This window comes from Benincasa hispida, chromosome 9, assembly GCF_027475165.1.
Source record: "Benincasa hispida cultivar pf3 chromosome 9, pf3_genome.v1.1, whole genome shotgun sequence".
NCBI lineage: Eukaryota > Viridiplantae > Streptophyta > Magnoliopsida > Cucurbitales > Cucurbitaceae > Benincasa > Benincasa hispida.
Window position 1 is genome coordinate 83357686 of NC_143486.1, and position 23387 is coordinate 83381072.

At 36.2% G+C, this 23387-nt stretch overlaps 1 protein-coding gene and 2 pseudogenes across 1 annotated transcript; all 3 read left to right on the forward strand.

Annotated features, from left to right (window-relative positions):
* Nucleotides 1-215: 215 nt before the first annotated feature.
* Nucleotides 216-3768, forward strand: DPMS1 (Nucleotide-diphospho-sugar transferases superfamily protein). The gene is made up of 8 exons (XM_039040223.2): nucleotides 216-535; nucleotides 1020-1119; nucleotides 1202-1235; nucleotides 1303-1379; nucleotides 2491-2516; nucleotides 2632-2796; nucleotides 2886-3000; nucleotides 3244-3768. The coding sequence occupies exons 1-8, from the start codon at nucleotides 429-431 to the stop codon at nucleotides 3346-3348; spliced, it is 729 nt and encodes a 242-aa protein (XP_038896151.1). The 5' UTR covers nucleotides 216-428; the 3' UTR covers nucleotides 3349-3768.
* Nucleotides 3769-4394: 626 nt separating this feature from the next.
* LOC120084909 (butanoate--CoA ligase AAE1 pseudogene) lies at nucleotides 4395-5750 on the forward strand (annotated as a pseudogene).
* LOC150034123 (butanoate--CoA ligase AAE1 pseudogene) lies at nucleotides 5749-8238 on the forward strand (annotated as a pseudogene).
* The last annotated feature ends 15149 nt before the right edge of the window (nucleotides 8239-23387 follow it).

Sequence of the window (23387 nt, forward strand, 5' to 3'; positions counted from 1 at the left end):
AAATTCAAATGGTTACTAAACTGGTCGTATATTTAAACTAAAAAAAAAAGTGAGTTCTAATGCCTTCTTTCTATCATTTTCATCTCATTCATATGTTTTATAATTCAGATTAAAATTAGAACTTATTTTTTTTAACAAATTAACGTTGATGTGAATGACAAGTTGATGACTTTTTAATTTTTTTTTTTAATTAAATGAAAGCCCACGGCCTCCCCAAAAGGAAAAGCCCACGGCCAAATTCTCACGAATAAGGCCCACTGAAACTACTACGACTTTGTCTCGTTGGAGTTCTCGTCTCTTCGGCGTGTATCACTGCGCACAGAATCTAGAGGGAGCAAATCGAAGTTGCCGTCGATCACTTTCCAATTGATTTTGCGATCGTTGATCATACGACTTCCTCCTCGAAGAAGCGTTTGCGTAATCGGTTCATGGCGGAGCCGGAGAAGGATAGGAATAAGTACAGTCTAATTGTCCCAACCTACAACGAGCGCATCAACATTGCTCTCCTCGTCTACCTCATTTTCAAGCACCTCCCGTACGTATCTCTCTCTCTGTTTGTAATCGTATCCCTCTATCGATCATGAGTTAGATTCTTACAACGAAACTCTCTGGAATATCGTAATCAGATTTTCCAAGCGAGACTTCATTTGTATAAAATTGTAATTCATTTAATTAGGATTAAATCAGGATTCACTCCTGTTTCAATTTATTCAACTTTATTCTGTGAGATATAAACTTTATGAGATCAATCTTGTTCTTGAGACCGAGGAGGATTCTTTTGTGAAGTTATTATTTGCAAATTTCATGTTCGAGTTTCTGGATCGAATTTATATTTTCTTTGTACTGTTGTATTGATTCTACCAAGAGTTTTCAATTCCGTCTTTTCTGTTTATGCTTGCAATATTGGAATGGAAGTTGAAATGGTAATGGATTACTTATGCATCCTATTATCGTTCACCCTCATCTAAAGAAGAGGAAATTGGAAATGATGTGGCACAATATTTTCCTTCTGATATCAGGGATGTTGATTTTGAAATAATTGTCGTTGATGATGGAAGTCCTGATGGTACTCAAGAAGTTGTGAAACAGTTGCAAGGGGTGTATGGTGAAGATCGGATCGTAAGTTCATTGTGTTTGGTTTCTGCATTTGTTGCAGCATAGTGTACTCTTTTAACTTTTTTTTTTTCCCTCCACTATGCAGCTATTGAGAGCCAGACCTAGGAAGCTTGGATTAGGTATGTTGTACGATTTCTTCTTTTGAAAATTTCACAGATCTCATTACTGACAAATGACTAATTTCAGGAACTGCTTACTGTCATGGGCTCAAGCATGCCACTGGTAATTTTGTTGTTATAATGGATGCTGACTTATCTCACCATGTAAGTGTTTCAGGAGTGCAGAAAATTTTGAAAACAATGTTCTAGTGTTGGATTTGGGATTTGAAACGTTTCCATGAATTCCAATCTGCATTACTAAAATGCATGTTTTCCTGACATCATTATCTTCCGATTTTATTGGTTGACATCTGAGTTTGTTTTATATCATAACAATAAAATGACATGAATAAGATGTAGATAAAATTTCTTGCCTAGTTTGATGCTTGTTAAAAGAATCTAAATGGAAACTAAAGGTGCTATCGAAAATGTTGGCTCTAATATATGCAAGAACAGTAGATAAGAATACTTATAAGAACATAATTGCAGAATGTCAAATAATTGGAACAACCCATGATTTTAGTTTGATTTCTCTAATAAATGGCCTTACTATGAGTCTTAGAGGGGAATGAAGATTTTTTAACATCGAAAATTGAGTGTCAAAAAGAACTATTATGGGTTCGCCTTGTGGTAAATATGGGGGCCTGATATAAAGGACTAAGAGGTCCAATCCATGGTTGATGCCACCTATCTAGGATTTAATATCCTACAAGTTTTTTTGATACCCAAATGTTGCAGGGTCAGACGGTTTGTCTTGTGAAATTAGTCTAGATGCGTGTAAGTTGGCCTGAACACTCACAGATATAAGAAAAAGGAAAAAAAAGAAAAAGAAAAAGGAAAAAAAAGATTGACAAAAGAGAAAAATGAGGTTGTAGACTTCTGTTTTTTTGGGTGTCTACTGAAAAACTGTTGTATCGTTGGGACAAGAAAAGTGAGCTCCTTTCAATCATGTGAGTCCCGGGTTCCGACTGAATCAAGGTTTTTGTTTTACTTATATGAACACTAGGAAGTAAAGGCCTTTAATTGTATGTTTGGAATTGCGCCACTTGAGCATCTGATTGGATAATGCCATCCAAACTTCTACCTTCTTCAAATATCTTCATTTCTGAAACTTAATTTGCAAACAAACTTCCATTAGCATGCTTACTAGATATCCATGTTTTTTTTCCTCTCTCTCTCTCTCCATTTTTCAATTTGGTAGTTTTCTTATGATGATTTTTTCGTGGAATAACTATGTTTTTTTCCCCTTTCTTTCTGTGCTGTCTTGTTTTTGCAGCCAAAATATTTACCCAGCTTCATTCGGTAAGGCAAACTTCATTCCATTACCTCACGTCACTTCCTTAACTTTGTGTCGAAATAATTAAACTCTAGATATTAACCACCACTTATTTTACCTTTTTTTTTTCTTCTTTTTCAGGAAACAGTTACAAACTGGTGCTGATATAGTTACAGGAACTCGATATGTGAAAGGTGGCGGTGTACATGGATGGAATCTTATGCGCAAACTAACAAGTAGAGGAGCTAATGTTCTTGCTCAAACACTTTTATGGCCCGGTGTATCAGACTTAACTGGATCTTTTCGGTAATCAGTTTTCTTTTCAATTTATCAATTGAATCAATCGTGTTCATACTTTTACAATTCTTAATTAAAGATTTACTCCTATGTTGTAGGCTCTACAAGAAATCGGTGCTTGAAGATATCATTAGTTCAGTTGTTAGCAAGGGATACGTTTTTCAAATGGAGATGATTGTTCGAGCTACAAGAAAAGGTTATCACATTGAAGAGGTAGAGTTGTGACCTGTGACAAATGTAACTGTTGGTTTACAATATTTTCTTTCCCTTCATTTTTCCCTATCATGGAATCTCGAACACTTTAGATGTGTGTTTTGAGTAGAATGGCTTTATTTTTTTCAATTTTTCTTGTTTTTTTTCCCTTGTTCGTCCTTGCTGTTTTGAGCCATTTTCCATATTGATTGCATTATACGCAGAGAAAATTGTGATGATTTGTGTTTCATTGTGGCCCTACAGGTTCCAATTACCTTTGTTGATAGAGTGTTTGGAACTTCCAAGCTTGGAGGATCTGAAATTGTAGAGTATTTGAAAGGTCTCTTGTACCTTCTGGTCACCACATAATACATTAAAAGTGAATTTAATTGCCAGGTAAACTTGTTTGATTTCAACCCTTTGCCTATTTCTGGCTAGGTACACACCACCCCAGGCTTTTTGTGTAAATTTGAGATATGATTACTTAGGAAATATTTTCATAACTGGTACTTTTCCCGCAATTTCCCTTCAAGTCTCAACTGTGGGAGCATAGAAGGATTATGGTAGCACTATCAGAGCTCAAGCATTGTATTTGATGTTTATTTTGCAGGATATACCGGGTTTGTTTTTTTTTCTCATTTTTTCTTCCCCGTGTCATTTGCTTCCTTTCAACATAAATTGTACATTTAATTTACATACATTGGTATATGAAATCAAAGTTAAACTAGTAAATTAGTAAATAAATATTGTACACTTTTGAAATAAATCTAAATGTTCATTTTTATATCATATTCACATTGATGACATTTTGTTACTTATTTTTTCATGTTCCATTGAACTGAATTTTTTTTTCACTATAATGAAAATATTAATTTACACCTCTCATATTGATATCGAATCTATGAAAATGTATGTTATATATATATATAGACATATACACGCGGGCACGCGCACACGTATATATTATATATGCCTCCCCACACACACATATATACACATATGCATACATACACATGTACAAACATATATATATATACATACACACATGGGCGTACACGCATACTATACACACACCGTATACATACACAAATAAATATATATATATATATATATACACATGCATGAGGAGCGTTACCTACAATTATTATTAGGAGAAAAAAAATCTAGCTTCCATATTCATAAAAATTTGGAGCAAATTTCAAATTTGTATCCCAATTAAATTTGTGTTACATTTAGTAAAGTTTGCATGTATATCTTCAAATTTTATTCAAAATTCGAGACAAGTAACTTGGATAGGAGTTCCAAATTCAATTCTGAATTAAGTAGAGCATAAATTCTACTAAGTTGGAATCAAAGTTTTATGTCAGAAAAGAAAATAAAAAATAAAGCATTTGATCATCCATCCTCCAATAACAATGATTCTACTCTACTTCAAATGTAGATTTAGAGCACAGAGCATTTTAGACACTGAAAAACTCGATTTTGAAATCAAATTTCCTGAAGATGAACGGGATCCAATTTCTCTTAACTATACTTCAGGCACAACATCAAGACCAAAGGGTGTGATTTACTTTCATAGGGTACTTATCTCAATACTCTATCCACAATCTTTTTGAATGATATGTCCTCAATGGCTGTGTATTTGTGGACTGTTTCAATGTTCCATTGCAACGGATGGTCTTTGACATGAGGTGTAGCTGCACAAGGTGGCACAAACATCCACTAAAGAACTAACTATTAAGAAAATCTTTGACAATATTTTTCTACACAAGGTCACCCATATAGGTGGCAAACCGACCGTGTTGAACATGATCATTAGTGCACCAATTAACAAACATAAACCGCTTCTAAGGAAGGTAATCGTAAAGACTAGTGACGCTCCTCCATCTTCTCAAGTACTATACAAGATGAGAGAATTTGGATTCCTTATTGTCAATTGTTATGGTTTAACTAAAACATGTGGAATAGTTTGCCATTGAAACCTGAATGGGATTTCCTTCCTGATGATAAGCAAGCAAAGCTCAAATCTCATCAAGGAATGCAACATATTAAGCTGGAGGGAGTGAAAGATCCCATCACCATGGAAAGTATTCCAGTTGATGGAAAAGTCATGGGAGAAGTTATGTTCAGAGGTAACACTATGATGAGTAGATATTTCAAAGATCTTAAAGCAACACAGAAAGCTTTTAATGGCGGATGGTTTAGAAGTGGGGATTTGGGAGTAAGACATCCCGATGGTTACATAGAATTGAAGGATAAATCAAAGGACATTATAATTTTTGGAGATGAAAACATTAGCTCAATTGATATGTTCATTTCAATCCTCCATTAGTTCTTGAAGTTGTTATTATAAGAAGGTTGATAATCGTTGGGGTGAAACTCTATGTGCTTTTGTGAATCTCAAAGAGGGTTTTAATGCTATAGAAGAAGAAATCATAAAGTTTTGCAGAGATAATCTTCCTCATTACATGGCTCCAAGAACTGTTGTATTTAGAGATTTGCCTAAATCTTGTACAAGGAAAATTCATAAGCTTATTGTTAAGAGGAGGCTATGGCCATGGGTAGCCTTACTAAAAGGTTGCCCAAAAGAGGTAGTAAGATCAAATTGAGGGGTGAACTTTGCTGCTGCAACGAGTGAACCTAAGATGACCACGTATGTTGATTACTACAACACGCAAAGGTGATGTACCTCTACCTTAATCAACTTTCAATTAATTTTGATTAAAACAAAATTGAAAGTAATTTCACTTTTTCTCCTTTTCTCTCTTTTGAAGTCGATCCACAGTGAGAGAAAGATGAACGAAGAAGAATAAGAAGCTATGAGAAGATGAAGGTTAATGAGATATGTAAGGTCAAAAAGAGGAAGAAGACACCAGTATTTTAATGTGGTTCGACCAATGAAGCCTATGTTCACAAGAGGAGCTAATACTGATGATTTCTTGGAGAAAATACAGGGTTAAATGAAAGAAGATAAGTTCAATCTCATCGATTACACTCACACTCTCTTTTGATCTTAATATATTTTATTTATAGGATTTACAAGTTAGTTGAGAGTTTAATGGTAAAATAAATGGTTGATTTCACAGTGATAACTTATGCTTTGCGGTTATGTTCGGAGGTAACACTATGATGAGTGGATATTTCAAAGATCTTAAAGCAACATGCGCCATGATTCAACAATGGTCTCTACATTGTTGAGTTATTCAGACGCTAAAATCATTATTGTAGACTAGCAATTTATACATATTGCAAAGGCAACAATTGAAATTATGTCCAAGACGACGACAAAAGAGCTGCCTCATATTGTCATCAAATTTGATCATCCATCCTCTAACATCAATGAATTCGACTCTACTTCAAATGATTTAGAGTAGGAGAGCGTTTTAGACATTGGAAAACTCGATTTCGAATCAAACGTCTTAAAGATGAATCAGATCCAATTTCTTTTATCTGTACTTCAGGAACAACATCAAGACCAAAGGGTGTGATTTACTCCCATAGAGGTTCTTATCTCAATACTCTATCCACAATCATTCTGAATGATATGTCCTCAATGCTTGTGTTTTTGTGGATTATTCCAATGTTCCATTGCAACGGATGGTCTTTGACATGGGGTGTAGTTGCACAAGGCGACACAAGCATCTGCCAAAGAACTATGACTGTCAAGGAAATTTTTGCCAATATTTCTCTACACGAGGTCACTTATGGGCGGTGTGCTGACCATGTTGAACATGATCATCAATGCACCAATCAAAAAAAAGAAACCACTTCCACGGAAGGTAATCGTAATGACCGACGACGCTCCTTCACCTTCTCATGTACTATACAAGATGAGAGAATTTGGATTTCTCATCGTCCATTGTTATGGTTTAACTGAACCATGTAGCATAACAACAGTTCACCATTGGAAACCTGAATGGCATTACCTTCATGATGCTAAGCAAGAAAAGCTCAAACCTCAACAAGGAATGCACGTATTGGGCTGGGAGGGAGTGGAAATTAAAGATCCCATCACCATGGAAAGTGTTCCAAGTGATGTGAAAACTATAGGAGAAGTTATGTTTAGAGGTAAGACTATCTATGATGAGTGGATATTTCAAAGATCTTAAAGCAACATAATAACCTTTTAATGGCAGATGGTTTAGAAGAGGGGATTTAGAAGTAAGGCATCCATTTGTTTACATAGAACTGAAGGATTGTTCAACGGACATTATAATTTCTGAATGTGAAAACATTAGCTCAATTGAAGTTGAATCTGTTCTTTTCAATCATCCATCAGATCTTGAAGCTGCTATTGTAGAAAGGCTTGATGATCATTGGGGTGAAACTCCATGTGCTTTTGTGAATCTCAAAGATGGTTTTAATGCCACTGAAGAAGAAATCATAAAGTTTTGCAGAGATAATCTTCCTTGTTATATGACTCCAAGAACTCTTGTGTTTAGAGATTTGCCTAAATCTTCTACAAGGATAATTCAGAAGCTAAGGAGGAGGCTAAGGCCATGAATGGCCTTACTAAGAGGTTGACAAAGTAATTCATTAAAAAAAATTATATTATTTGAGATTTTTCCACCGATGCCCAAATGAAGTAGTAAAATCAAATTGAGGGATGAACTTTGCTGCTGCAATGAGTGAACCTAAAGTGGCCACGTATGTTGATTACTGCAACACGCAAAGGTGATGTACCTCTACCTTAATCAACTTTAAATTAATTTTGATTAAAACACAATTGGAAGTAATTTCACTTCTTCTCTTTTTCTCTCTTTTGAAGCTGATGCACGGTGAGAACAAGATGAACGAAGAAGAAGAAAAAGCTATAAGAAGATGAAGGTTAATGAGATATGCAAGGTCAGAAAGAGGAAAAAGACACCAAGGATTTAACGTGGTTCGACCAATGAAGCCTACGTTCATGAGAGGAACTATTGCGATGATTTATTGGAGAAAATACAGAGTTAAGTGAAAGAACATAAGTTTTCATTCTGACCCATTCCCTCTAACAACGGTGGGCTTTAGATTCATAAACTCCAAACAAGCCATCATCCGGATCGAGAACCCAAGGCTTCCCGGCCTTCATCGCCAGTTCAGCTAATCAAGCGTAAATTGCCTCAAATTGATATGATTTACTAAAACCACATGATTAGACGAGAGAATGAAGCGTTTTAATCTCCTAAACGTCTTAATTGGTATGATTTACACCTCAAAATTGAATGATTGTCTCCATTCTTGGTTTATAAAAATCTATTCAAACCATCTCAAAATCTCTCTCTCCATATTTGATTATTTGATTGTCTTCCTATTTGATTATTATGTCAGCAGCAACCTTTCCGATGGCTAAATGAATTTGGGTTGCTGACATCTTAGTTAAATGTACTTGTTGGGGGAAACCCCTATTTTTACCGCTAGAAATAAGCAAATTAAATTAAATTAAAATAAAATAAAGCAAAAAACTTAGGAGAATTAATGTGTAAAGACTCTAAATCAGAGAAAAAATTTCACTACGTGAAAAATCATTACGATCATGCATAAATCTCTCTTTGACTCCAATTATAATGATAATACTCTCTCAAAGCATTACATTACTCACACAATTAGAGTTGGTATACTAGATTTAAGTGCTTCAAATTGGGATCATTTGAAACTAAAGATATAAACTCATTTTGCACTTCTTGGAACTCATCACTTTTTTTAACCTTTTTGATGTGAGATAGCTGATCTTCTAATATTTTGCCAAAACTCAACATTATTATTACTTGAGACATTTGTAAATTTTACCGTCGAAATGACGTTTGACCCATATTTTGAAATATAAGGATGTATAACATTTCACACATATACACACACCCGCACACGCACAACTTGAAAATTTTAGAATTCAACTATTGCAAAGTAGAAGAATCAATCTATAATTATTAGCTTGTCCACTAAACTATCATTAAATTGACCCAAATGTAACATTTAAACTTTCAATTTTATATTCAATGTCTCTAAATATTAGTAAATTGAAACTTAAACTTGTTTTTTGAACAATTGAAACTTAAACCTTTAATTTTAGGTCAATTATATCTTTATATTTGTAATTTTTATCTAATAGGACAATGATCTGTTAAACATTTTCTAAGTTCCAACAAAAAGTTGAAAATTAAAAATTATATTACACATGAAATTCAATTTTATATTTAATAATTACTGGATACAAAATTGAGAATTCTTAAAAAAAAAAAACTTCATTTTGCTCTTTTTTTTTCAAGTCAAAAGATGCTTTCGAAATAATTGATAATTTGAAGTGATTTACTTACGTGTGTAAAATGCGTTTTTTCCCCCTTTTTTGAAAGATGTAAAATCATTCTTTTAGGCCATAAAATACATATTTGATAATTTATACTCTTTTAGATAGCGTTATATCAATCATGTATAATTTTTCATATATTATATTTTATATATTAAAATGTAAATTTTTTAAAATTCTTTTTAAAATATACTTAGATATATGGTAGTTTTTAGTTAACATTACTTTTTTAAAGTGTTAAAAACAAATAAAACTTTTTAAGACAATTAAATACTAAATAAAACCTTATAATATCAATATATCTAAAAGAAATAATAAAAATATAAAATGAATAAAATAAAATACAAATTTAATAATTCTTATAACATTTCTTTAAGAAAATATAAAATATACATATATATATTTTTAAATAATTAAATAATTAATATTCAATGGGCTAATCCAATGGCCTAGTCCAAGCTCGACCCAAACTTTGATCCAAAGAGCCAAGACAAGGGTTGGGTCATAGGCTTGGCCATTGAAGGTTGGTCAGTCCAATCCAAGCCCAAACAATCCTTAGGGCTTTGGGTTTGGGTCTGGGTCGATCTTGGTGTTTGTGCGTGAGTAGAGATGTTCACGGGGCGGGGTGGGGCCGGGGATGCCATTCCCCGTCCCCGTTCCCCATTTTATTTTCCATCCCCATGAAATTTCTCACAGGATCGAGGCGGGGATTCCCCGCGGAAAATTCACGAAGATCGGGTTCCTCGCAAGGAATTTTTCTCCATTATTATTATTATTTTTTTTTTTGTAAAAAGCCAATTAATTTAAATCACTAATGTGAACAAAATTTAACTAAATAATTAATTTTATCACTAAATTGTTTATTGTGGTTAGTTTTATATGACAAGTTGAATTTAAAGATAAATTACTTAAATTTTGGCCTAAAAAAGCTAATTAATTTTTTTAAGTGGAAAGAAATAAATATAAATCAAATTATTCACATATATAATCTAAATTTAAACATTCAATTTAAACATATTCATCATCTTTCTCAATAAATAATCAAATTTGAAATTTAAATGTAATATTTATATAATAATAATAATAACATAATATTAGATAACTATACTAAATAAATATGTAAAAGCTAATCGGGGCGAGGACGGGGAACAGGGCGGGGCCGGGGCTGGAGACGGGGACGGGGAATGCATTCCTCGTTCCTATTTAGCTCACGGGAAATTTTTTCCCCCATTCCTTGCCTAATCGGGGAATCCCCACCTCACCGCGGGACCCCGTCCTCGTGGGGAAATTAGACATCTCTATGCGTGAGTGTGTACTTATTATGCTCATGTGAATGTTGAGTGTATGTAATGCTCAAATATGTTAAATAATTCGCACAAGTTTTACTTCTAATAGCCCAAGTATAAACCGATTGGAAGGAAGTCTTGACGAGGACTGAGGTCGAACGCCAGGATTGAACTAGTTTGAAAATGAATATGGCTATTGGATTGCTACTACTACTCGCATAATGGATGTTTATCAATAAAATGAACAGTGTACATAAAATGTGTAAAACATAAACTAAATGTAGTGATCGTAAGATGCCAAGACAGTGAGTGTGGGGATGAATGTGTATCTAGAGCCCAGGCGTGGATTAAGATGAAGTTTATGCAAGACATGGAGTTGAGATAAATAACCAACAATCCTTTGCTCTCAATCGCAAGCTCATGTTCATGCTCATAACCGTTTGGTCTCCACCTCTCGATGAGTTGGCCACATAGATCATGTCTCCATGATGGTTGCATCGGTTATTAGGAGTATAAAGAAAGCTTTATCTCTAAACATTTCTTTTACTCGGGTTGATGAACTCCACAAGCCACTTGATCTCTCGAGTATTTAGTTATTTTCCTATGAATCAATGGTTAAAAGAACTAATAAGCTGAATTAGTATCCAACACCTGAGATGAACACCCACTTGCTACTATGATCATCGAGCGAGGATTAACTCATCCCAACTCACTAAGAATTTAGCTACGCATAATGATAAGACTAAACCTTATACAGAGAAATATTATCAAAGATTTCTTTAGCAGTCACATTTCTTTGGCAGATGTTTGTGCCACTCTATGCAGCTATACCCCAAGGTAAATACCATCTATTGCAATGAAACATTGGAACAATCCACAAATACACAGGAAGTGAGCACATATCACTTGGTAAAACTGCAGACAGAGCACTGAGATATGCTCTTCTATATGAGTAAATAACACCTTTTGACCTTGATGTTGTGCCTGAAGTATAGTTAAGAGCAATTGGATCCTATTCATCCTTAGGTCGCTTGATCTCGAAATCAAGTCTTTCAGATGCTAAAAAGCTTTCAAACTCTAAATATTCTAAAGCAGATCCTGTTCTATTGATGTGGGAAGGTGGCTGATCATACTCTTGAATAATAACAACACGAGGTAGCTTTTCTTTCCTTTCAGACATAGCTTTAATTTCTCCGATTACAATATGCTCAAACTGATAGTCTACAACAATGATTCTAGCTTCTGAATGGCTTAGCAAGGTAGAAACCATTATTGCAATATGACGTATGTTGGGAGAGCAAATAACTGCACCAACCATTAGTAAGACAAATGTAACTCGTACATAGCTAGAATATTTAGTACCAAGGTAGCAACCTGCTCGAGAGAATTTCATTTCATTTTCAAAATTATGAAACCAAAAAAAAGACCTTAATGGCTTGATCTAACCAAATGCCACTTTCAAACTACGATTTCACAATTGATCATAATAAGAAAGGAATTAGAGTTCATTCATCTAAATAACCATTACCATAAACAAAAAATTAGATCCATAAGCTTCAAATCATCGCAAGAAAAAGTAAAAAATATAAAAAATGGCATCAAAGTAACTTGCAGATCAAATAAACACAAAATCAGATCCTTTGGTTCAGAAACCTCAAATTCTCCTATCCCTTCAATTGCTAGACCTTTACCCTTGGCTGTGTCCCGGCCCACTGGGGTGGTGCTTTAGCCCAAATTGTGGCTTTTGCTTCCCATCATGCTTATTTTCTTCAGGAGAGTGGATAGCATTTTTCTTGATGGCTTTGATGATGGGGTTCGATCGTCTGAGCATCTCCATGATCTGGCTCAAATTCTGACCTAGGCTATCCATCTTGGCGGCTAGAGCCGTGTACTCTGGAGCTAGCTCATTTTCAAGTCGATGGGCTTCCCCTACATAAGCTTCCTGAACACGTGTGGGTTACCGCCTTGGGTGACGTTCACGATCTAAATCATCCTCATTAGTCGAGAGATTTTCTCTATTCATGTTGCTGTTCATGGTTTGAACACAAAGTATGGTGGTAAGGCTAACAGATATTATTATTCTCCCCGCAAACGACGCCAACTTTTGATACCGAAATTTACACCAACGGTAAATTTTTATTTGGAGGAGAATAACTGGATATCTTGTAAGAAAAGTGAGTAAAGCTAACACCCATATGGTGTTGAGCCAAATCCACTCCGACACTCAAGTTAGAATCGGGTTTGAATTTGAGTCAACGGGTAACAATTAGCATAGGTTAAAAAGCATACCTTTCTTTGACGATACCACTTGAATTATATAGGTTGTCCATGTAATAACCGAACATAGCTTGTCCCTCCAAATTCCAAGCCATCATTAATCATTATTTTATCCATTTTCCACCTGAACCATCATTATCCAAGCTGTTACAAACTTCAACCCTTAATGTGCTCGACCTTTGGGTGGAAGTATAACTTTCGATTTACCAATAATTATCCTTAATGCATTATGCTTCTCTAATAATTGAGCTGCACAAACGGAATTGGGTAACTTAACCGCCTTTAAAATAACCATCTTAAAAGAGGTTTTCATTAATTTTTCGTTTCTTGAAAATCTAATGCATGGCAAAAAAAAAAAAAAATGAAAAACAAGCCCAATTGAGGGTAGAAATGGGCTATGAGGTTGACTACCCATAAAATTATATATATATATATATATATATATATATATTCCTCTTTCTTTAACTGGCCTCATTGAGGCTAGCTGGGCCTTAAGGCCCAACTTCCAACCCACTCGGGCTGGGGTTGAACAAGCTGAGGGGGGAGGAAAATCGCCCCCCTCCTTTATTTCTTTGCCAGTCGGGCTTCACAGCTGAGCTGCCAGCCCCTACAGCTGGCGTTCTCCATTGGACGGGGTGGGCAGTCCGACTGCCACCCCTTCTCTCATTCTTTATATATATATACACACATATATATATTTCTTTATTTAAATATATATACATATATATATTTCTTTATTTCAATACACACACACATATATATATATATTTCTTTACTTAAATATACATATCCATATATATTTCTTTACTTAAGTATACATATACATATATATTTCTTATTTATGCATATATTATTCCATATGCACAAGATACCATATTACTTTAGCCAAAAACCATTTGAAAGCCTATCAGATTCGCTTCCATCCTCGGGTTGCCTGTCGAGCTTGGCTGGCTTTTCTTAGTCCACATTCTTAGCTAAACTACCTTTACCCAAAACTTGGATTTAATTATACTATTTGGGTTTAGTTTTACCCTTCACAATATATATCTCGAAGCTAAGATTATCTTGGGCATTTCTCAAACTCAATACATTGACCTGGTAGTTCAATTTATGTGATTTATTTGACTATTTAATTTGTTTCATCTAATATAATTTTATTTTTAACGAATTACTTTATCAACCGCTTAGTAAGGCTGCTATGGCCTTGATCTCCTCCTTAAGAATAAGTTTATGAATTTTCCATGTAGAAGATTTAGGCAAATCTCTAAACACAACAATTCTTGAAGTCATGTAATGGGGAAGATTATCCAAAACTTTATGATTTCTTCTTTTGTAACATTAATGTAACATCCTGAGTTTTCATAACTCAAATTCTATATTTTTGTAAAATTTGAGAATAATTTTGTTAATTTTGAAATTCAGTTTTGTTTAAAGGAAAAAATTGGATTTATGTCGCAACTAATTTAATTTTAAGTAAGTTAATTTTTAGATAATGTTGAGATTTTTTTTTAAAAAAATTAAAATTTGAGGAATGTGATTGGTTTGATTTTGAATTTATGATTTGAAGAGGAGGAGAAAAAGGTTTTAAAAATATGTATGTATTTGTGTATTTAAGCAATAAAATAAAATAAAATAAATAATATATAAATTAAATAATATATTTTTTTAAAAAAGCCTATCTTCTCTTTGCCTCTCGTATGTAAACCGAGACCTTCCCCCAAAATTTTTCCTCCTCGTGTGAACACCTTCCCCTAGCCCTAGCTTCATTACCCGCTCGCCGTTTGTGGTCATCGGAACCGTCTTCAGCCGCACTGTCGTGAGACGCCCAACCTCGTGTCGCCGCTTGTCCCTCACACAGATGCGACTGCGATGTCGTTCGTCCCTCGCACAGCTGCGACCATGCCGCCTGTTCGCGTTTCCAGCCGCCCAATTCGTTCACTCCGTTTCACACCCGTCAACCCTCTTCAGCGTGCCACCAATCAGACGCAAAGCCAGCCATGTCCATCGTCGTCAGAAGCCACCGCGTCGTTTCCTTCCTCACTCCCGCCATCCAACCGCTGGTGAGGTATCGTTGTTTTGTTGGAATCTTGTTTAGGGGTAAGACTCTTGGTAATTTTGTGGGATTCTTAGTCCAAAATCTTGGGTTAAATCGTTGATACCCCTTTCTGTTTGGACCTTAGATTCATGGGTTGGAGAATTTGAAGGTGTTGCCCATCAAGTTAGAGACCAATTTTCGCAGAAAATTTTTAAAGTTTGATTGGCTAAAAAATTGGCTTTTGGAATTAATTTTGGACTAAGTCACTGTCACAACCCCCTCCCAGATTACCCTTTTATTCTGGAAGAGAATATGACCGTGGTAGTTACTAGCCCTACTGCCAGCACTCACCACCCAAGCCTTCTAATCTAAATACTAACCTATTCATCTGATTAGTAATATACGCAAACAGCTAACCTCTCTTAAAGTTCTACAAAGGTCACATAAATACATGCATACAACCAAGAAATTGCTTTTATAGGATAAAAAAAAAAATATTCACATGTGGCCCAAACATTCCTACAGAAGCCCCAGTCTCTCTCAAAACATGTGTACATAAACAGATCATCAACCTAAGTCTTTTGATAAGCCGAGTCTTTCGGTGGCAAGCAGCAACATGATCAACCTTGAGGAAACTGACCACTACCTAAAAAGGGAAAACACAGAAATTCTGTGAGCTAAAAGCTCAATGAGTGACTATAGAATCGTAAAACAACAAGCGCAACATCACTATAAACATGTAAATATGCCAATGAATAAACTCAAGCAAATGTCTCTACATGTAGCTATAAACCATTCTCAGACATCATTAAACATTATTATTCCTAATTGAGAATAGGCTTAAACGTTCTGGCTTCCAAAAGTTTATTACTGACCAAGAGACCCATACTTCGGTCTCTCATCTATAACTTCCTACGTGTATGTGGCCACACTAAGTACCATCATATTTTAGGTACTTTCGCTCAGATACCTTTTTAAATTTGTCTTTCAGTATCGAGCTACTGTGATACCTTCTCATATGTCCTTCGGTATCAAATTGGCCAGATACCTTCTCAAATGTCCTTCGGTATCAAATTGGTCAGGTACCTTTTCAAATGTCCTTCAGTACCTAATTGGTTAGATACCTTCTCAACGTCCTTCGGTATCAAATGTGTATTTTGTAACATCAACTTAAGTTCCATTGCTTAGTATTTACACAAGAGTTGTTCCATTGTCACTCATTTACATAAGAACTCATTCTCTCATAACCTTCCTCTAGGAAACATATATCAAAATCAAAACATAGCTTTTGTAATGGTTACACGACATACCTTGGCTTGTGCTACACACATACAAGCCGGGAAATATGCATTAAGTTATTCTCCAACCATTTGTTGCTTGAGGAAGTATAAATACATCATTAATGTCACTGTGCTTTACTTGATCATATGTGCATGAGTATTAGAAATCTTAAGTTTACTTAGTCACTCACAGTTCATCAGGCTCTTATTGGTTTATATGCTTCCCTTAGCTCTTCTTGGTCTGAAAGTATATAATTCCCGATTAAACTACTTAGAATTCCTAATAAAATACCTCAAATAATTCATTTATTAAAGGAACTTCCATCAATACAGACAGTTTTACTAGCAAGATCCCCCTGAGCGAGGTCAAGGAGATTCCTCTGAGCGATGTTAGCGAGATCCCTTAGAGCGATGCCAGCGAGATTCTCAAGAGCGAGATCAAGATTTTCCTATGAAATTCTTAGCAATACTCACCTCAATTCCTAGCGAGATTTCCCCCTAGAGCGAGATCCTCCTTGAAAAATCAGTGAGATTTTCTTTATAAGCGAGATCCTCATGTCCAAATCTCGCTATAATTCTCCACGATGAACTGTTTGCTTGCTCTTCACAAGCAGCTGTCTGCTTATGCACCAATCCCCTGTTATGATTTCAAAAATTCATAACTCAAAATTCAGAGTTATTTTCAAGAAACTTCCTTCTAAAAACTTGTTTAGATTTGAGTTATCTTCCTTACTTTAAAATTTCAGCCCAAAATTCCTTATAGTTTGGCTTGGAACTTCCAAACTTCACCTCGGGCCCTAATTAATTTGTGGTTCTGCCTCTTCTGCAAATTCTCCACTTTTGTTCTTCTCCTCTTGCAATCTTTCTCCAGCAGGACAACCTTGAAAACTAGATTCTCCCAACTTTTAAATGGCATCCAATTCGCTAGATCTTCTCTTGTCAATTGCCGAAACCATATTTTTGAAGTTTCATTTCCCCTTTTAATCTTTCTGCCGCTTCCTGAATTCAAGGAGTAGATTGCCACATCACCCTTCACTTAGTGCCTCCAGCCAGACTAATGATTGAGTTTCTTCATTAAATATATTTTCCTTCCCTTCCTTCATAATCCCTATAAACAACATGAATTTCTACTTAATAAATATGTACTATAACATCCATTTGGCTAAACATGCTTGAACCTAAGTTCGGGTTTACAATCATCTCCCCCTTAAAAGAAATTTCGTCCTTGAAATTTATCTGATATGTCATTTGAAAAGTTGAGGGTATCTCTTCCTCATTTGCTCTTCAGGTTCCCAGGTTGCTTCCTCGATCCCATTATTATGCCATAACACCTTCACCAAAGGAATCGTCTTATTTCTGAGTACCTAATCTTTCCTGTTCAAAATCTCGATGGCCTCTTCCTAGTAAGATAAATCTTCTTTGAGCTGTACCGGTTGTGTTGCTAGTATGTGTATAGTATCAGGCACGTATTTCCTTAGCATCGACACATGAAATACGTCGTGAATACGAGCTAGCTCCATCGGCAACTGCAACCTATAAGCTGCTGGACCAACTCATTCCACAATTTCATATGGTCCGATGTAGCGTGAACTTAACTTCCCTTTCCTCCCAAACCAAAGAATTTCTTTCCATGGAAATAGCCAGAGAAATACCCGTTCTCCAACTTCAAATTCTAGTTCTCTTCTTCGTTTATCGGCATAGCTCTTTTGTCTATCGCGAGCCACTTTAAGATTATCCCTGATAAGTTTCACATTCTCCGTTGTTTGTTAAACTAATTATGGACCCAGTAATTGTCGTTCTCCGACTTCGTTCCAGCATACTGGAGTCCTGCAAGGTCAGTCGTATAATGCTTCATAGGGAGCCATTCCAATACTAGAATGGTAGCTATTTTTGTAGGAAAATTCAATCAACGGTAGGTGTGTATCCCAACTTCCTTTGAATTGTAGTACACAAGCTCTTAACATGTCTTCTGGTGTCTGTATAGTTCTTTCCAACTGTCCATCCATTTGCGAATGAAAAGCCGTACTGAAATGCAATTTAGTGCCCATAGCCTTCTGTAAACTAGGCCAAAATTTTGAAGTGAACCTCGAGTCCCGATCCGACACTATCGACACTAGAACTCCATATTGACTGATTATCCTATCCACATAGCTAGACGGTCTAGTGTAAAAGTAACTTTTATTGGTATGAACTTGGTCGTTTTAGTTAGTCTATCGACTATTACCCAAATGCCATCAAATCCTGAGGGTGTCTTGGGCAAACCAAATAGAAAGTCCATTGTCACATGCTCCCACTTCCACTCAGGCCCTGGAAGTGGATTGAGTAATCCTGCTGGTCTTTGTCTCTCAAGTTTTACTTGTTGACAGACTATACATCGGTCCACATATTTTGCTATGTCTCTCTTCATCCCAGGCCACCAGTAAGATTTCTTCAAAGTTCTATACATCTTGGTGCTACCTGGATGCATGGCATAAGTGGAACTATGTGCTTCCTCTAGAATGGCTTGTTTAAGCTGTAGCTTGTTAGGCACACACATTCTCCCCTCCTTTTCTAGTACACTGTCTGTTCTCAGTTGAAAGTCAATCATGATGCCCTTACTCACATCATTAGCAATCTTCTGAAAATCAAGGTCTTCTAACTGATCCTGCTTAAGGTTTTCTACTAAGGTCGGCCTATCTGAAAAGTAGCTATCATTCCTCCTGACGGTTCCACTGATAAGGCGGTTCTGGAATTCCTGAACTCCTACAATAGCATTCCTCTTATTGAACCAATAATGGCCTTGGGTCCCCAGGATTTCCTACTTAGTGCATCTGCCACAACATTAGCCTTACCCGGGTGGTACTCGATGGAACAGTCGTAATCTATAATCAATTTAATCCATCTTCGTTGTCTTAGGTTCAATTCCTTTTGATCAAAGATATATTTTAAGCTTTTGTGATCTGTAAATATCGTACAGCATTCTCCAAATAGGTAATGTCTCCACAACTTTAGAGCCAAAAAAACTGCTGTCAACTCTAGATCATGCGTGGGATAAATGCCCTCGTGTTTCTTAAGTTGACGAGAGGCATATGCAATCACCTTTCCATCCTACATCAACATACATCCCAATCCTTGTCGGGATGCGTCACAATAAATCTCAAATTCCTTACCTGGAATAGACAAGGTAGGCACTGGTGCTGATACTAGTCTCCGTTTCAGCTCTTGGAAACTATGTTCACACTCCAACGACTATTCAAACCTCACGCCTTTCTTGGTCAGGTTCGTCAACGGAAGGGTTATCTTAGAGAAACCTTCCACGAACCTCCGATAATAACCTGCCAATCCTAGGAAATTGCGTATTTCTGAAATGGTTGTGGGTCCCAATTAACTATTGCTTCCGTCTTCTAAGTATCTACACTAATGGCCTCTGCTGAAACAACATGCCCAAGAAATACTACCCGATCTAACCAAAATTCGCATTTACTGAATTTAGCATACAACTGTCTATCTGCAATGTCTGCAATACTATCCTCAGGTGGGTAATATGATCCTCCCTACTACCAGAATACATCAGTATATCATCAATGAATATTATCACGAACTGGTCCAAGTAAAGATGAAATATCCTGTTCATGAGATCCATGAATACTGCAGGGGCATTTGTCAATCCGAAAGGCATTATCAGGAATTCATAATGTCCATATCTTGTTCTAAATGCGGTTTTAGGAATATCGACTTCTCTCACTTTCAATTGATGATAACCCGATCTCAAGTCTATCTTTGAAAACACCGTGGCTCCTCTTAGCTAATCAAACAAATCATCAATACGTGGTAACATATATTTATTCTTAATCGTTACCTTATTCAGCTGCCTATAGTCGATACACAATCTAAGTGTACCATCTTTCTTCCTCACAAACAATACCGGAGCTCCCCAAAGTGATACACTAGGTCAAATGTATCCCTTGTCAATTAACTCTTGCAGTTGAACCTTTAATTCTTTCAACTCAGTCGGCGCCATTCTATACGGTGCCTGCGATATGGGAGTTATCCCTGGAACTAAGTCAATAGTAAACTCCACCTCTATGTCGGGTGGTAATCCCGATAGTTCTTCAAGAAATACATTCCGAAATTCATTTACCACTAGGACATCTTCTGGGTTTAGCCTTTTCCCTTGAGTAACCATCACATAAGCCAGATAGGCTTTACATCTCTTGCTCAATAGCTTCCGAGCTTTCACTGTCGATATCAAATTCTCCGCGACTAATCGTTTGCTTCCTGTCAGCATTGAATCTTGACCATTTGATTTTCTGAGCACTACCTCTTTCTTGTAACAGTCTACTGAAGCATGATACTTACTTAGAAAATCCATCCCCAAGATAGCATCAAACTCCAATAGTTCTAAAGGAAGTAAATCAGCATAGAAGTTCTGACCATTGATCAGTATCTCACAATGATTATAGCATCTATCTACTACTATCACATCTCCCAAAGGGGTAGAGATAAATAACTCTTCAGGCATAGGTTCAACCAGCCTACCTATACTAGTGCATACATGCTAGATATAAATGAATGTGTGGCACCAGGATCAAATAAAACATAAGCAGATTTCCCAAATAACATAACATTACCGGTCACAACATCTGGAGATTCCGCTGTCTCCTGGTGTGTCACGGCATACACTCGCCCCTACTGCTGGGGTCGACCTACGACATTCTTTTGCCTGGCACCACTTGACCCTTCGCCCCGATTTTCAGCACTCTTTTGTTGGTTAACTGTCTGGGAGGTCGGCTGTTGTGCTGTTGGAACGTCCCTGTTCATCTGGGGACAGTCCCTCTTGAAATGCCCTATTTGTCTGCACTGGAAACATGCACCTTTGCCACTATAGCATGCCCCAGAATGCCTCTTGCTATAACTAGAGCATGTCGGTCTCCTGTAAGTCACTGGAAACATGCACCTCGGCCTCTTGCAAGTCATTTTCCAATGCAAATGCGATGCTCCTAAGTCTAGGACGCATGTGTTGAATGCAAAAGTGTCCATAGAGCTTATCCCTAAGTCTCTACTCTTGTCCTATGCGATGATGCAAAATGCACAAAAGCAAGGTGACCGCATACAATCATATCCTATCTCTAGGATGCATGCGATGCGTTGATAACAAATAGTGTTTATTCTTAAGCTCCTATCTCTTGATTATACGTTATAATCTGACTCTCCCGAGCCTAGATTCTAATCTAACCTTCCCAAGCCTAGATCCTGTGCTTAGACTACCCTCCCAAGTATCTCTAATGGATGAATGAAGCATATATAATACAAGATAATCGCATAGCATGAAGATTCCCTATTTGTGCTAGCTAAATGCTTCTCAACCCATTTAGCTACTCATGCGTAAATAACAGAGAGTGAACAGATATAGAGAAGTAGATTCCATTTCAATAAATGAGTGGAATACAAAATAACAATGGAAGTTAAAGGTAGAGAGCCTGGTAGCAATTCCTTGTTGACCGAGGCTTTTACACTATAATCTCTATTCGGTTCTAAAGATGTTCCCGCTTTCGCAGGCATCGACCCTCTCTCTGTCCTTGAAGCTTCTGGTGCTCTCCCAAGCTTACCGGAATACTCTATCGACACAACCTCCTCTCTTGCATCCGCCTTAAAATGAAAGAAAATTATGAACAAGGATGTATGAAACTTCGAACTAAAGAATGGTGAACCCATTTTCTGAAGGATGCCTCTGGTATTTATAGAACATCCAAGGTGAACGGCAGCTTCTCTCTCATGACCGTTCAGATGGGACGGCTTTAATTCCTGACTGATGCGCCGAATATTTGTCACCAAAAAGTTGAATGTACTGGTGATCGTTATCGGCTATCAACTTAATTCAGATTCGATTGTCGTCAGCTTTCTGTCCCATCGCGATTAATTAGCCTTTCACCCAGATGCGCCTACCATGTTGCGCTGACCAAGTTGCGGCAATCCTTCTCGGGTGAATGTCTGCGAACATAATCATCGCAAAGCCTTGTGCAAAAATTGCGCTCAACCAATGATTTTCTATTATCGCAATTCTTGCATTGCGTCAACGCATATTCTACATAAAAACACTAAAATCAACTGTTCCTATGCGATAAATGCATGCGACCGCAATATTATGAAATTGATACTTGATGGACGCAATTTAACATGTTTTATCAACGCAATCCAACATTGTTTAAGAACTTAGCACTATGATAATGTGCATTTCTGCTCGTTATCAATTCCCCTAGGTCTTTCATGTCAAACTCTTTCTTTAGAAGAGTCTTGACTTGTCCTAAAACTTCCTTAGAACTTCCAGCCAACAACATATCATCTATATATAGGAGTAGATACACTAGTCCTTTAAAGCTTTTAGTGTTGGTATACACACACCAATCATAGGAGCTTCTTTTAAATCCCATTTTAGAGATTACCTCATCAAATCTGTCATACCAACACCTGGGTGACTGCTTGAGCCCATAAATTGATTTGTTTAGTAGACACATTAAGTCTTCTTCTCCTTTCTTCACATACCCTTGAGGTAGTTTCATATAAATGGTTTATTCAACAATCCATGTAATAATGTTGTCTTCACATCCAATTGGTCTAACTCTAAATCCTTTTGAACAACTAGGGAGAGGAGTAGCCTAATGGATGTATGTTTTATAACAGGAGAAAGACCTCTGCATAGTCTATCCCTTCCTTTTGTGTGAACTTTTTCTCCCCATTATGCCCTTGTGTTTAGCTTTGTTGTCCAATTCACTTTTTGGTTTTATGGTAAATTTGTTTTCAATTTTATTTTTTGTATTTTAATTAATTATTGAAGTCTCTCTCTCACTACTCTTTGAATTCCATGTTTTTCTCTACCCAATCATCATTCAATTTCTCTATTTTTCTCCCTCGAGTACGTAAATACTATCCATCCAAATTCCTCAATTAAAAAAAATAAATAAATAAAGTACGCAAAATTTGTGAAACGTTGGAAGGTAAGACGTTTTTCATTTACTTCTTAGAAATGAAATACTTTTTTATTTCTATGAATATATTGTTTTCTAGAATTATATGTTTTAGTTTGAATTTTAAGCATGATTGCAAAACAAAAATGCTTTGATAAAATTATATAGGTATATCAATATATTTTATAGGTACTTTCAAATTGTTTTATTTGTAATACATATTGTTGTTATTCTAAAAAGTTTGTGTGATGGAACTCTTTTGACTTGTTTTTTATTTTTATTTTTATTTTTTTAAAAAAAACT

Bases quoted from the DNA above. Each gene is read 5' to 3' on its own strand.
- DPMS1 (XM_039040223.2), top strand. From the start codon at position 429: ATGGCGGAGCCGGAGAAGGATAGGAATAAGTACAGTCTAATTGTCCCA. The intron at 1,236-1,302 runs GTATGTTGTACG...GACTAATTTCAG, and splicing joins ACCTAGGAAGCTTGGATTAG to GAACTGCTTACTGTCATGGG. The intron at 3,001-3,243 runs GTAGAGTTGTGA...GTGGCCCTACAG, and splicing joins AAGGTTATCACATTGAAGAG to GTTCCAATTACCTTTGTTGA.